This window comes from Cricetulus griseus, assembly GCF_003668045.3.
Source record: "Cricetulus griseus strain 17A/GY chromosome 1 unlocalized genomic scaffold, alternate assembly CriGri-PICRH-1.0 chr1_0, whole genome shotgun sequence".
Classification (NCBI taxonomy): domain Eukaryota; kingdom Metazoa; phylum Chordata; class Mammalia; order Rodentia; family Cricetidae; genus Cricetulus; species Cricetulus griseus.
Genome location: NW_023276806.1, coordinates 58836889 through 58853583, shown reverse-complemented (window position 1 = coordinate 58853583; position 16695 = coordinate 58836889). Strand labels below are relative to the sequence as shown.

General features: G+C 41.8%; 1 protein-coding gene across 4 annotated transcripts in view; it reads left to right on the top strand.

Annotated features, from left to right (window-relative positions):
* The window catches only part of Fmo5 (flavin containing dimethylaniline monoxygenase 5), a 43051-nt gene that overhangs the window by 16675 nt on the left and 9681 nt on the right, over positions 1-16695 (top strand). The window contains exons 1-6 of one of the 4 annotated variants that reach the window (XM_027393746.2): positions 2461-2607; positions 2864-3031; positions 9607-9795; positions 11245-11407; positions 13014-13156; positions 15679-15878. In XM_027393746.2, coding sequence (XP_027249547.1) covers positions 2897-3031; positions 9607-9795; positions 11245-11407; positions 13014-13156; positions 15679-15878 — 830 coding nt within the window. In that variant the 5' untranslated portion in view covers positions 2461-2607; positions 2864-2896. The other 3 variants (XM_027393745.2, XM_035450965.1, XM_027393744.1) reach the window with 3 other exon arrangements.

Here is a 16695-nt window from a genome sequence, read left to right as displayed (position 1 = left end):
CTTTGGGTTTTGTTTTTAATTTTATGAACACTTACAGTGGTCATCCTACCGTTCTCTCAAACTTAAAACATGTTATTACCTTGGTCAGCATCTTGGGGACTCGATTCTTTGCCAGCGACTATAAGACGGGTTTGTTTCCTGGCTTGTTCCAGCTCCACATTGCTTTGGTTCCTACAACTTTTCTGTATCTTCAAAGCCAGTAGCATAGCATCCTGCTTCCATTGTTCACAGAGTCTTCTGGTTCTACTGCCAAACATCTCCCACTCTTCTTCTAAAAAGCATCCTTGAGCTGGGTGGTGGTGCACACCTTTAATCCCAACACTTGGGAGGCAGAGGCAGGTGGACCTCTGTGAGTTGGAGGCCAGCCTGGTCTAACAAAGCTACACAGAGAAACCTTGTCAAAAAAAAAAAAAAAAAAAAAACACATCCTTGTCCTTGTAAGGGAACCACTTAGTGGTCAAGATAATCTCCCTACTTCAAGCACTCAGCTTACTCACAATGGCCAGGTTTTTTTGTTTTTGTTTTTTTGTCATATAAGGAAACATTCAGATTGTGGGGAGCTGGGATGTGGACACCTTTGCGGATCATGTTTTCAGCCTACCACAGTGTCCATGATGTTCCTCCTGTGCCCGTTCCCCTTCTCTGTGGAACCAAGTACCTACAACACAGCAGGTGTGAAATATGTATGGTGTTATTCACGTGTGACTCCTGAACTACTTGTGACTGTTGCAAACTTTACTACTCTAACAAATGACTTTCCCAATGTTAAGTCAGGCAGTTCCACAATCAGTGATTAGGAAGCAACTGACTTCAGCGGCCATCCTTCAGTCAAGGCTCAAAAGCATTCCACTTTACACAGCTAAAGTAGCCTCCAAAGGGGAATAGTTATTGAATGAACGTAAGCAAAATGCAGACTTGGCAAAAAGAATTAGGAAAAGTAAGAGAGTGTAATGGGAGCTAGAGAGATGACTCAGCAGTTAAGAGCACTGGCTGCTCTTTCAGAAGACCTGGGTTCAATTCCCAGCATGCCAACGGCAGCTCACAACCATCTGTAACTCCAGCTCCAGGAGATAAGACATAGTCTTCTGACCTCTGTGGGCACTATACATGTACATGCTGTACTCACAGATATGCAGTCAAAACACTCATACTCCTAACATAAAAATAAATATTTTAAAAATTTCACTATGGTAAAGCTCTTGCTTTGACTTCTACAGAAACTGTGTGCACAGTCATTATGGTTACTCTTCATTGTCAGCTTGACTGGCTTTAGAATCACCTAGGAGACTGGTGGGTACAACTTTGGGTATGTCTGTGAGAGCATTTCCAGAGAGGATTCAATGAGGGGCAAACCCCATGCTGATCATGGGCAGTTCTATACAGCAGGCTTGGAGGCTCCATTTCCCCCATGCATGTTTGCTGTTTCCATAAGATTTAGACCACATACTTGGCAGGAGGCTTCCCGGAGCAGCCAAATGATTCTCCAAGTAAATGACTTATTTTTTAAATTAAGTTGAAAGTAGTTGAAATAAACCATGTGATAGTCAAGTTATATATATATATATATATATATATATATATATATATATTTATATATCTCACAAGTTATATATATATATATGTATATATATATATATATATATCAGTTGAACTAACATACAAACATGTAGCAGCAGGCTTTAGGTAAAGGAAATGGCAGAAGGGCTTGACTGTACACTGGAGGTAATCATAGTAGTACCTGCCGTTTGGGCTCGCTTGTTTACATGATTGATTTCCTTTAAGCCAGTTGAACCATGTATGGTAAACCCTCAAGAACTGTTGACCATTGGCCTGGAAGGGAGACACAACAAATCGGAACCAAGGACAGGCATTGGTTAGCACCAAACCATTTTGAGCAAAGTCAACACAAATAGTAGTATTACACAAGGCCAATCTTGGCTCAGGACTTCAGACATGGTTTGTGCTGACTATGAACTTGTACATTTGAACTACACCCCTGGGCTATATACAGGCTGTCCCAGTACCTGAAATCTTATAACCATTGTATTGGCAGTTTTAACTGATTTTACACTTGAAATTTCAAAATGGAGGTTTTGAGAGAGAAATCACTTTAAATTAAAAAAAGGCACGCATTTAATTGAAATTATGTGAATATGCTTTGATCTTGGGCACTGGCCTGGGAGCTCCTTTACCTAGGAAACACAAAGCACTTGTCACTGCCCCTCCCCAACCCCCCAGCCCGTCAGCTCAGCTCACTGCAATCTTAAATTCTACTGTAGTTGCGGGTCAGAATCAGCTGAGCTCTGCAGTGGAGAGAGGAGAAGGAGTCAGGATATAGCACCTGTTTGTAGGGACGCTATATGAACTTTCTTCTTGTTAACATTTGGAGCAAGGCTAGCTTCTGAAGTTCAGTGGGACTTTATCACTTTAAAACAGAAAACAGGAAGTTAAAAGCCGACACAGAAAGAAAAGTGGGAAGGAATGGAGATAGAGGGCCGCTCTCCCTCTGCAGCAGAGCTGCTGAGAAACTGTAGATTAAAACATACAACACTATTGTTTTCATTTCTTCCCAAAGTGTTTTGAGCTGTTTTAGTTTGCGAAAGAAAGGTGCACGCCCTCGGGTGGGCGGGATAGGAGTTGGGACGGCACAGCCCCTCCCCATTGGCCACTGCTGTGTTTAGCTGAGACATTGCGGCTCTCCTGGGAGTGAAGCCCCGGGGTGGAGCTGCGCCCTGAGCCGGTACCTCCCCGCGAGGACCCACCTCCTGGCCCCCAGACCTCTTGTTATATTTATTCGTGTGCTATGGCCCAGGTCTTGCATGTGGCCTGGTGTGTGTTCACTCTCTTGTCATTCTTTCTCTAGGACAAGTGACGCTCAGGCAGCGGTTGAAACACCATGGCCAAGAAAAGGATCGCTGTAATTGGGTCAGGAGCAAGTGGGCTCACCTGCATTAAGAGCTGTCTGGAAGAAGGCTTGGAACCTGTCTGCTTTGAAAGGTCTGATGACATCGGAGGACTGTGGAGGTTCCAGGTAAATCTCCTGAGCCCCTATAGCTGAAGGACTCGTTTCGGCTCCTGTGCGACTCATATTATCCCGTTCACGGAATAAGGAAGAGCGAGGCGGCGACTGAATTCCGCCCTTGCAGCTGAGATTTTAGGCCTGTTCCTTTCTCTAGGCTGGTTGCAAAATGCAACACATTTGTCACTTATTTTCCTTTTCCTGTTGCCACGAAAATGGCACAGAGACCAAGGGTTTTGTTTGCGTGTGTGCTTCTGAACTTTCTTCCCTGGCATGTGAAACAATGTGTGAAGTGGAGAAGTAGCAAACATTAGAAGTTCGCTGCCTGTTCCCAGTCCATGACAATAGATAAAGAGCCAAGTGTCTGCTTGCAATTCCTTCTGTCTTCTTTTCTATTGAAAGCAGTTCCCAGGATGGGGCCGAAGAGATGGCACAGGCCAGTAGGTAGGAGCGCTTTCTCTGAGCCTGTATGGAAGCCTGCAAGCACCTAAGACCAGCTTCAGGGGACCCGACACTCTGTTCTGAGTTCCTCAGACACCAGGTGTGAACATAGTACACAAACATGCAGGCAGGCAAAACACTCACACATATAAAATAAAAAGAAAGAAATTTTTTAAAAAAAATCCTGGGGCTGGGGAGATTGCTTTTCTAGAAAATGCTAAGGGCTTACTGCTGGAAGCCCTGAGTCCCATCCCAGCTCTCACATGGAAAGGAAGGGAGGAAAGAAGGAGGAGGAAGGGAAGGGAGGGAGGGAGGGAGGGAGGGAAGAAAGGAAGAGAAAGAAAGAAAGAAAGGAAGGAAGGAAGGAAGGAAGGAAGAAAGGAAGCAAGGAAGAAATGGAATACAAAGAAAGAAGTCTAATTAAGCAGCATGCCCTTGTAATCAATCCCAACGTGGGGGCTACCCAGAGAGTCAGGCTCCAGGCTCAGTAAAATACCCTGTCTCAAATACATAAGGTGGAAAGCAATTAAGAACACCCAACATTGATCTTTGGCCTGTGCATGTACTGTGAGCACATGAGAGAGACAGAGACAGAGAGACAGAGAGAGACACATACAAACACAGCATACACATTTCTTTTCACATAAGGTAATCCTGATAATCCTAGTCCTTGAAAAGAATATAAAAATTCAATTGCTCAGGACAGCCAGGGCTATGCAGAGAAACCCTGCCTTGAAAAAAAATTGCCCTGTTTTTCCTTCCCTTGAGAAGAGAAGGTCAAATTCCTTGGCCTTTGCTCCCTCTAGGTTTTATTTGAACCCTATGAATATACAACTGGGCAAGTTGTTAGTAAGAGATAAAATAGTAGCTGGGCACAGTGCTGGACACCTTTGATCCCGGCACTAGGGAGGCAGAGGCAGTCAGATCCCTTTGAGACCAGACCTCAGACAGGTCTACAGAGTGAGTTCAAGATTAGCTAGGCCTTTGTAGTGAGACCTACAAAGAAACTAAAGAAAACGCTTCTGCTGGAGTCAGAGTTGTGCTTATTCAATAAATATCACCCACCCTCATTGATTTCCAAACTGTCACTCACTGAGCTTGCATCTTGAACTCACTTTCTTAATAGTATTGAAGTGCCATGAGTGTGTTTCATTTTTCATAAAATCTAGTAGCGCCAGCCACCTCCTTAGAAGTAGCTGCATGCCACTCCATAGTTGGACAGAAATGCAGCCCTGCATCATGGCTCTGGACAGAGAGACATCCACTCTGGCATTGGTCCTTATTCAGAGGGAGAAGGGTCCCATCAGGAGACCCCCATTCCTTTATCGGCCTGGGCATGGGCTGAAAAGAGTGTTAATTAGGATTTTTACAAAGGTCTATTCTTGAAATCCAGTCAGAACATATGGTAGGGGTTAAGAACACAATATCAGCTTCAAAGCTTTTGTCTATCATCTAGAATGAATGTGACTTTGGGAAAATCACTTAACTTCTCCCATGTCTGCTGTTTCTGCAAGAAAGAGCTCACATAGTGCCGATTTTACAAAATTATTGCGAATACTGAGTACTGAGTAAGTGTACTGACCATTTCTGATGATGCTGGGTGCACGGTGCAGCATGCTAGTAGGCCTTGACTAGGACCTGCACACTTGGTATCTCTACTAAGTCTCAGAGCCAGGATTACTAATTCCCAGACAAGCATGAAACCAACACAGGAAGGGAGGAAGTTGGGAGAGTATCCAACATCGTGCCCGAATATCAGGTTTGTGATTTCTATTGCTAAAGTGGCTTGAAATGATTATCTTCTAGAGGTCTTAATGACATTTATTTTCTGATTGTCCTCTTGGCAGAATTCCACCACATTATGAAAATCAGTAACCTATGTTTCGTCATAATGCCCTGGCTTCTATCAGAACAGCCATGTCTTCATGGCTCAGCATTACCTTCTAGAGCCACTCAGGATTCCTGCCATGTATTAGCTTTCCAATATACTTATTTTTAAATCAGTGCCTGAGCCAGGCACAATGCCTTTATTGCAGCACTCGGGAGGTACAGGCAGGCAGATTTCTGTGAGTTGAGATAAACAAACAAATAAGACTTCAAAGTACTAGTTGGGCCATTTAAAATACAGTAACCCATGTCTTTGATCCCTGCACTCAGGAGGCAGAGGCAGGCAGATCTCTGTGAGTTCATTGTCTGCCTGGTATATATAAGGAGATCCAGGACAGCCAGAGATACAAACACTGTCTCAAAAACAAAACTGACTAACGAGTCCCTAAGGAAAATGCTGTCCTGGTTTCCACTCAGGATGCTCCTGGCACTAGGACCTTCATTCTCACACTTGTGCATCACATAGTTCTAAAAGCTGAGATATTGAATACTCATGGTTTACTAACCATCTCAATACTTACAGTGATTTCCTAAGAATTTATCTTTTGAAATCTGTCACCACCTTGCTTATTATTTGCAGTCTTGCTATCCTTCCCTCAATACCGTTAGCTTAATTGATCAATTAATTGTGGATGTCTTATACAGACTTGATCCCAGCACTTTAGGGCTCTTCCATTGGTACCAAGTATCCAGTTAAGAACACTGGGGTTCCCTTTTTAAGTGATGAGTCCTGGGATTTGGGTGTTTTTTTTCCTTCTCAGATGCCACTACTTATATTTTCCTATTCCTCATTGTTTCACCTGTCACTAAATATACTTTCAGATACCACCATTTGTATCTTCCTATCTCTTTTTCTGTTTAGCTTGCTAAACTAGTGTTGCCTCCTTCGTGTTATAGATTAATTCTTTCTGATGCTAATTTGTTAAGTTTTCTTAAGGCATGATGGCTCACACCTGTGACCTCAGCACTTGTGACTTTGCTAGTCCCCTATTGCTAGCATCTTACACTAATGTGACATGTTTTTCATGATCTGTGGGCCATTACCCATAAGCCCAAGCTTCACTTAGGTTTACTTAGTTCTTCCTGATGCTGGCTTTGTTTTTTTTGTTTTGTTTTGTTTCTATTCCAGGATCCCTATAATATTGGATTGTTGTGTCTCTTCAGGCCCCTTTTGGCTATGATGATTTCTTAGTCTTCCTTGCTTCATTATTTTTACTTTCTTAGTTTTGATATCCTTGGCCTTTTTGAGGAGGACTTGTTGTGTATTTTGTAGAATATCCTCCTTGGAATATGTCTGATGTTTTTCTCATGGCTAGCCTGAGGTTCTTCAGTTTGGGAAGGACAATCTTGGAGGTAAAATCCTATTCTCAGTGTATTATGCCAAGGGCAATCATTCTTGTTATGACCTGGCACTGTTTGCATTAACCTTCATGTCCTAACTTGCAGCAGAGTGTGCTTGGCTTCTTCAGAGTTTCACCACCTTTTCCACCTTCAGAAGAAAGTTACTCTGGCCAGCCACACCTAAGGACTGTTGGCTATTTCCAGGAGTCTTTAGAATCCATTTGTTGATAGCTATGCAGTGGTTGCTGGGTTTCTGGGTTGCTGCCAGAACCATACTGTCTTCAGGCTAAGGCAGGAAGATCAGGCATCTCAACAGTATTGATTCTTCCAATCCATGAAGACAACAGCTTTCATTTATTTCAATCTTTGATTTTTTCTTTATCTCTGTTTTGTGGTTTATTCATATTCCCCTATACATCTTTTGTTAGATTTATGCCTAAATATTTAATGGGGGTGGTCTTGTAAATGGTGTATTTTTAAAATTAAAAATTCCAATTGTTCATTTCTTGCATACAGGTAGTCTACTTACTTGTTTATTTTTTGAGGCTCTTGCTCTGTAGCCCAGGATGGCCTCGAATTTATTACGTAGTTTAGGCTGGCATTGAACATCAGGATTCTTTGACTCAGCTTCCAAGTACTGAGCTTACAAGCCTGCACCACCAAGCCTGGCTATGCAACTGATTGGTGTGTGCCTATGTGTGTCTCTGTATCTGTGCATGCGTGCGTGTCTCTCTCTCTCTCTCTCTCTCTCTCTCTCTCTCTCTCTCTCTCTCTCTCTCTGTGTGTGTGTGTGTGTGTGTGTGTGTGTAAATGTACAAGTGTGCTCATGTGCAGGTTCACGTGTATGCAACCTCAAGTGTTGTTCCTTAGGCATGGTCCATTGTTTAAGAGACAGGGTCTCTTTCTCTCGCTAACCTAGAGCTTGCTAAGAAAAGGAGGCTGCCAGGCAGCAATCCCTGGGGAGCCATCTGCTTCCAGCTCTTTGATGTTACAGTTGTAAGCACATGGCACTACACCTGGCATTTTTAAATGGAGGTACTGGGAATTGAACTTAGGTTCCTATGCTTGCAGTGAACCAACTGAGTCATCCCCTAGCCCTGCAGTGACTTGTAGGTTGACCTTGTTTTGTATGGCCTGGCTGTATCCAATAGTTGCAGTTTTATTTTTTATTCTTTGAGAGTTTTTTTTTTTCATAGACAGTCTTGTAATTGGTCACAAAGTTAATTTGTATTTCCTCTTTCATGACTTGTAGGACCTATAGCTAGGACTTCCAGGACAGTGCTGCCTATGAGTGTTAAGAAAGGACACCCTTGTTCCTAATCAAACTAAAGCACTTAAGGGGCTAGAGAGATGGCTTAGTGGTTAAGAGCGCTGGCTGTTCTTCCAGAGAACCTGAGTTCAATTCCCAACACCCACAAGGAAGTTCACAGCTGTCTGTAACTCCAGTTCCAGGGGATCTGATACCTTCGCGCACATAAAATAAAGTTAAATAAATTATTTTAAAAATTAAAGCACTTAGTCTCTCACTGTTAAGCATAAGGATACCTGCTTGCATGTTTTAAATTATTTTTATTGACTCAAGAAAGTAAGTGTCTTTCTATACTATTCTGTTGGGCATTTTACTTTATCATGAATATTTTACAAATATTTTCATAAAAAGGAAAAATCCCACCTTTTAAGTAAACCATTTTCCCTATTGAAATCACATGCACAAATTATATATAATTAATACATTGTACTGGAAAGGTACAATATGTAATTATATAAACCGGATAGATAGATAGATAGATAGATAGATAGATAGATAATTAGGATGTACATTTAATTTCATGGTACATATTACTTTTTCACTTAAAGTTATAGCAGGTTACTTTCAATGTTCTTACATAGGTTTGAAATTTGTAGGGCTTTGTGTATGTGTATATGCATGTATGTTTCGTGCACATTTTTTGTGTGCACATCCACATGTTTTTGCATGCAAATGGAAGTCATCCCCCTTTACTTTTAAATATTTGTTTTCTCACTGGAACCTGTGGCTTGCTGGTCAGGCTAGTGAGCTCCGGAGACCTCCACCTCCTCGGTTCTGGTATTACAAATGCGCACCAGCTAGCCTGGATTTTGTTTTAAATGTGGGTGGGTATTTTGCCTGATTGCATGTCTTTGCACCTGTGTGCAGAGGCCAAAAGATGTTTGTGGGAGTCCCTGTGAGTGATGGGAGCTGGGCCTGGATCCTCTACAAGAGCAGAAAGTACTCTCAAGTGCCGCAACTGCACAGCTGGATTCACGCATGACACGGTGTTTTCCGATGGTGCTGCAATGTGTGTGGAAACTCCCATGACTTACCCACTGAGCTGGGCGGTTCTCACATGTTGTAAACAGAGGACAGCTGAGACTGACCCTTCACACAGTTAGAACTCCAGTAGGAATGGCTAGAGTTACTGGGAGCTGGTGGGATAATTCTTACCTTCAGATATTCCTTCTCTTCATGGGCCTTGGTTGGGCTTCCTGACAGTACAGTGGTCTCAGGATAGCTGGAATGCTTCAGTGAGTTATGGCTCCCACCAGAGTGAGCTTTCTAAGTGTATTGCAAGATTACTTATGACTTAGGTATTCAATGTCATGCCAACTGTATGCTGCTGCTTAAAAGAAAGTTAGAAAGACAATTCAGTTTCAAGAGCAAAGAAATGACTACAGGGAAGACAGATATTGGGAGATGTGGAAGGGGTGTGTGTGTGTGTGTGTGTGTGTGTGTGTGTGTGTGTGTGTGTGTGTGTGTGTTGGTTGCTCGAAATACATTTCACTCAAAAAAAAAAAAAAGATATACATTTCACTCAGATAACTTTTTAAATGCTCCTTGGCTACTTACAAATCATGAGGTTGATTCTCAAGTCGCCATAGATACTTCTTATTTGCCACAGGAAAACCCTGAAGAAGGAAGGGCCAGTATTTACAAATCCGTGATTATCAACACCTCTAAGGAAATGATGTGCTTTAGTGACTACCTCATCCCAGACCGTTACCCCAACTTCATGCACAACTCCCTGGTCCTGGAGTACTTCAGGATGTATGCTAAAGAGTTTGACCTTCTGAAATACATCAAATTCAAGGTAAGAAATTTCGTTGGCTTCCTGCTTGAAATTCTTCATCAGTCAATGAATAATGAAGCATGGTTTGTGTGTGTTATGTGCCAAGACTGGTTTGAAATAGACATGTTTTTGTTGTTGTTGTTGTTGTTGTTGTTGTTGTTGTCCTTGCTCTACCACACATTAGCTTGTGGTCTTGGACAAATGAGTTTCTCACCTTTAATTTCTATAAATTTTCTTGTCTATAAAACAACATGATTATCCCAGGTGGTTTCTGGTTCCTTCTTTCTGTCATGTTTATATAATTTGTAATCATGGCCATAAAATAACACATATTTATGACATGCGGCAAAAGCCCAAACAAACCATCTCCTGACTAGAATAGTCAGAATGCTATTAGTCAGAATGCTAAATAACAGAATGCTAAACCATGCCCAAGGTAACATTCAACAACAGCTTCCAAAGCCAGACATTTGCAGCCTGTGGATTGTCCTTTGTTTAAGAGAGACACCTCTCAAATAAGCTTGGTACTGTGCCAAGCACTAAAAATGCAGAGACAAAAAAAAATCCAGATAAAAATGCATTATATAGAGGACTAATAAAAATGAAGGAGCCCATGCTGAGGACAGCTACCCACAGCTGCCCAGAGGAAGCTGTTGAGCCCATCAGGACCAACATACCAGGCTTCGGGGAAGTTTATTTAGAGCAGATTATATCTGGGCTGAGTTTTGAAGGATGAATAGGAATCTGCCAAGAAAAGAAGGAACAAAAGTGTGATCCAGGCAGAAGCACTGACCTATGAAAATACTCATGACAGAGAGAACTTCAAGTGGTTCAAGATGGTGGGGCTTGGTGGGATCTCTCAGTCCACTGAGACGTCACGGCCAAGGCTCCAGAAGCACATCAGAACACATTCTTGATGGTTGTGCTGTGCAGAGTAACCCATATTTATTTATGTTTTTATTTTACCAAGATAAAAATTATGCCACCAATTACCCCATCTCACTGCTTCTTTATAATGAACATCTACGGAAGGCAGAGAAAGACTCCAATACATACAAAGAGGGCCACTGGGGTGTGTGTGCTGTGCCCAGTGGAAAGGTTGACCTGTATCTGAGCCATATGCAAACCAGACTGGGATAACAGGACACAGGGGTGGCTTGGGATGGGGGATATCAAGGGATGGAGGAGAAATGGGTCATTAGTGCATATGTCACTAATGCCAGGAAGAAGCTCTGGAAACAGACCTAGAAATTTATACTCGTTCCAGGAGCAGAGGACACAATGCATTAAATTGCCTACTCAATTTTGTGACCTGCCCCTTTGACATTCATGGAGTACGTGAATCAGTTATATCCTCCAGAGGCCCCATAAGTGCCTGTGACAGCCCCTTAAGTGCCATTCTGCAGGGAGTTGTGTCAGGGAGGACATATACTCTATAGGCTGTGGTTACAGTTCCCTGTCACTTTTTAGACCACAGTGTGCAGCGTGAAGAAGCAACCTGATTTCTCTACTTCTGGCCAATGGGAGGTGGTCACTGAGTGTGGAGGGAAAAAACAGGTGGATGTCTTTGATGGAGTCCTGGTTTGCACAGGCCATCACACGGATGCTCACCTACCCCTGAACAGCTTTCCTGGTGAGTAACCTACCAGGAGGGAAGACACTGCAGCCATGACTGTGGTCTGACCTGAGGAATGGGAAGGGCGGGGTCAGAGTGATTCTTATAAATAAAGTCTTACCCTAATTAAATGTATTCCCCAGCCGATGTCAGGGTAATGGGTATTGCTGCCATTTTGGAATTGAGGAGGATGACAGTTTGGAAGACTAGAGGAAAACTAATGTCATTTTTATTTTTTGGTCATTGAATGACTACATGTGCAATGGTAGCCCCATAATATTGTAAGCAGCTTGGAAAAAAATCCTGTTGTTTTGTAAGGGCTTAGCCATTGTGACACTGAAGCACAAAATGCTGTTTGTAGGGGTGTGGTGCATACCAATCTACTGCATTCTCAAGTTGTTTAAAATTACAGCATTTAGGTCTATTAAATACATAACACTGGACAACACACGTTATGCATTTACTATTCTGTACTTTGTGTAATTCTTCTATGCATTTAAAAAGTGTGCTATACAATCATAAGGCCATCTTGTACCAGCAACAATCTCACACATTCAGGTTTATTGTGTCTTTCTATTGACATCTGCCATCTAGATGTGTATAGTCTCTGTCCAGTGATGAAATCTATTTTCAACATGCTGAATGACTGTATTTAAACTCCTGGTGACTATGTTTTCCTCAGAACCTAAAGAATTCAAGAGTTTTTTTTTTTTAATTTGGTTTTTCAAGACAGGGTTTCTCTGTGTAGCCCTGGCTGTCACAGAACTCGATCTGTAGACCAGCCTCGCCTCGAACTCACAGAGATCCACCTACCTGTACCTCCCAAGTGCTGGGATTAAAGGAGTGCTCCACCACCACCTGGCTAGTTCTTGATTAGTATTAGTTGGGATTAGAGATTCTTTTCATCAAAAGAAGAAGAAGAAGAAGAAGAAGAAGAAGAAGAAGAAGAAGAAGAAGAAGAAGAAGAAGAAGAAGAAGAAGAAGAAGAAGAAGAAGAAACAGAAATATTGAGTTTCTAAGAATGGAGAGCTTAAAGCATTTCATTTCATGTTTCTGGCCTGGACTTTTATCTTTAGAAATATACTCTACATATGCCCTATATCCACATAAAAATGTGGGAATGAGGGCTGGAGAGATGGTTGAGAGGTTAAGAGCACAGGCTGCTCTTCCAGAGGTCCTGGGTTTTAATTCCCAGCAACCACAAGGTGGCTCACAGCCATCCATAATGAGATGTAGCACCTTCTTCTGGTGTGCAGGCTTACATGCAGGCAGAGCACTGTATACATAATGACTAAACCTTTTTTAAAAAGTATCTAAAAATATTTTTTAATGTGAGGATAAAAAGATAAAGGAGAAAGGAGGTTTTCTGAGGCTGTCCGGACTTGTGTCTTCAGATTCTAAATGCAAATTATTTATGATAGGGAAATCACACAGGCAACAGGAGAAGAAAAGAAGCAAACATGCTTAGAAAGGTGAGAGAGTTGCTTAATAAAGGGAGAATGTGGAAAATATATAAGTTTAAACTTTAAACACCACAAAAGAAGACAAAACACGTTATGTTATTTGACAAATAATATTCTTCATTCAGATCATCCCCCAATAACTATTTTCCCTTGTCTTGTAGGAATTGAGAAGTTCAAAGGGAAGTACTTTCACAGTCGAGACTATAAGAACCCAGTAGAATTCACTGGGAAAAGAGTCATTGTAATTGGCATTGGGAATTCTGGAGGGGACCTGGCTGTAGAGATCAGTCACACAGCCAAGCAGGTTTGCATCAATAATTGGTCTACTTTGCTTCACTCTTACCCAGATAGTAGACCCAGCAAAGCATACAGAGACCTACACATGGCCCACCCAGTCCAGCAGCAAACACACGGGGCTTGTTCACTGCCAAATTGCAGCTTCAAGGTTGATGCTGAATATATAACCTATAAATCAAAATTTTCAAATGGACCTATGAATTTCAATGTGTCAAGGAAGTTTGACATAATGCTCTTTAGAGACTTCTTTTTATTATTATTATTGAGTGTGTGTGTGTGTGTGTGTGTGTGTATACATACATGACTACAGGGGCATCAGATTCTCCTGAAGGTCACGTGACTGTGAGCCACCCAACTTGTTTATTTCCTGATAATTATAGAATCAACTCATGGAGTAATATAGGAAATCACCTTCTTGTTTAGACATGGAAGGAGCACTGAGCAGAGGTATTGTTGGGGCAGAGTTGCTGGGTAAATATCGTTCAACAAAACTGTAGCATTAAAGATTTTTCTTGAAATAATTTGAAGCATATTTGTAGAGAAACAGAATAATCACAATTACTGAAAAACAGGTAGGCATTTACCTATTGCCAATGAAGTAGTGACTCAATGAAGATACAATATCATATTGATTAAATAATTTCCTTACATATTCCTTTTACAGTAAGATTTGTAAATAGTTTCCTTATATAAACAGGTAGAGATGGCAAACTGAAGTTAAAGTGTAACAGCCACTAAACATTTATTGAGTGCTCCCTGTATATCACACCACTACAAAAACACAATTTCTCACAATTACCTTGACATGCATTACTGTCACTGTTGAGTAAATGAGGAAACTTTTAATTAAGCCTCTGAGCATTGACCTTACTTTCCCGAAGTTGTACTGCTTATACACAAAAGCATCTGGTTCCTCGGAATATGTATGCGGTTTCAACGCTGAGTGCCTTCATATGCAAGCCCTTGGGTTCCCATCGGTGAGAATGTATGTGTGGAGGAAAGGACTGTTCCTCTGCAGACAGGCTGCTCACTGCTTGAGAGCTTAGACAAAAGGCCTGGAAGCAATGGACATTTCTTACAGCTCTAGAAATCACCTCCAGAGGGGGATATGGAATCCTCTTGCTGGTAACTGAACAGCAGCCTTTAGCCAGTTTTTAGCATGGACTTTGGCCGATAGGGGACATAGGAAGCCTGATCCCTATAGTACCACTAGCAGTCTTCCTAGTTGTCATCAGTCAGTGAAACATTTCTGTATACAGACTCGGGAGTTAGACACTGTAAAAGTCAGCTTTGCTACTTTCTAGCTAGATGACCCCAGACTGTGTGACTTGCTCTTTCCATGCGTTTCATCCATAAAATGGAACCGACAGTTGCTTCCTCGAGAGTTACTGTGTTGGTTAAATTAAAATGTAAAGGGCCTGTCGCAGTGGCTTACTTACCAGTCACAGATATCAGTAAGGAGACTAAGGGTGCACAGGTTACACCTCCTGCTGTGGACAAACACGCTGGGAGAGTCAGAGGTCAAGAGCTTATAAATACGTGACATAGATAATATACCATTCCTCTAACAGGGTTATTGATGATAAATGACATAAAAATGATACAAATGATAAACAAGGTTTTTGTAACATTTGCAAACAATGTCAGTGGCAAAATGCCTGAGGGTTTTGGATTAAAAGATCTGCCATTACTTTCAGCTTTACTATTCCACAGTTTTGTTTTTTGTTTGCTTTTAAGTGCTTTACAGTTATTTGCTCTGTGTGGGGTATGGGATAGTACACAAGGAATGATGCATATGTGGGGGTCAGCGGATAACCCACAGGAGCTGGTTCTCTCCTTCCACCATTTAGGTCCTAGGGATGGAACTTAGTTTTCCAAGCTTGGCAGCAGATGCTTTTCCTGTTGAGCCATGTCTTCAGTCCTGATTCTATCATTTTTAATGCATTCTGTAGATGGTGAGTACTAGGAAGGCTCAGCAGATGGAGAGAAAATGATCACCTTGAAAGGTTGGCGGTGTCCTATAAAGGGACCAGATTTGATCTGAGACTCAAAAGTGCATAGACGTGGGGGGACTTATATCCATGGTTCTCAATGTGTGGCTCACAACAACCCTTTCACAGGGGTCCCCTAAGACCACCAGAAAACACAAATACTTGCATTACAATTCACAACAGTAGCAAAGTTAGTTCTGAATTAGCAACAAAATTAATTTTATGGTTGATGGGGTCACCAAAACATGAGAAACTGTATTAAAGGATCCCAGCATTATGGAAGTTGAGAACCACTGATTTATAAGAAAAGGGCTTGTTTAGCAATTACAGCAAGATGCATCCATGGCCAGTGAACATACCAGCTTAGGAAGGAAACAGCAGGGCATTTTGCTTTCATATAGGACTAAAACAATAATGAGTTTAAACTTAACCTTTACAGTTACTTGCTTTGTGTGGGGTAGGAGGAGTACAAAAGCATGGGGCTGCTTTTGAAGGATGGTGAGCCAGACTGATCAAAACAATGTTTCCCATGCCCCAGGTATTCCTCAGTACCAGGAGAGGAGCTTGGATCTTGAACCGTGTAGGGAAAAATGGATATCCTATTGATGTGCTGTTCTCATCTCGACTTAACTACTATTTGTCAAAGATCCTTGGTTCATCATTTAAAAATGGCTTTATGGAAAAACAGATAAACCAAAGGTTTGATCATGAAATGTTTGGCCTGAAGCCTAAACACAGGTATGTTCCCAGGATGGGAGAAGGGCTGGAGATGGCCAAGATACAAAGATAAGGACTGCTGACATGGGCTCATAGTAGAACTACCCTTACCCAGACATTAAGAACATCCACAGAATCAGGAATCCACTTCCTAGCTTGCTGATCTGTGGGTTTTCCGCTTATTCAGTTCTTTACATATGGCACTCATCAATTGCAAAGACATGGCAGCAGAGGTTAATGTATCATCTGTTCATCCACCCAACAAACTGCAAGCCAGGCTTTCATTAAACTGGGCATGAAATACAGAGGGAAAAAGATGTAATAGTAACACTAATACAAATCGTAACACCTTGCCCTCTGGAGGACTTTCTATAGGCGTAGAGCTAAGTGAGTCCTCTGCTCTCTCTCAAACCTTACAATGACCTTAGAGGCTGGGCTTGTTTAATGTCCATTTTCTAGGGATATTAAAAAAAATTGCATCTTAGGAAACAAAGTAACTTGTCCAAGGTCAACCCAAAAAGAAACCGCATGGAAATGGAAGAAAATGAATGTTTCCTTAAAAACATCAATAAAAAGAGAAATGACAATATGATTTTTGAAAATTTATACAGCGACAGATCTGGTAGTGCACAATTTTAATACTAGCTACGGGGGAGATGAAGGCAGGATGAGTGCTAGTTCAAAGCCAGCCAGCCTGGGCAACTTAATGAGAAAATAGACAATAGTTGAGGATATAGCTTAGTAGTTGAATACTTGCTAGCACGAGTGAGAGCCTGCATTCGATCTCCAGTAACATAATGTGCAGGGTGGGGGAGGGGAGACAGCAACAGCGAAGCGT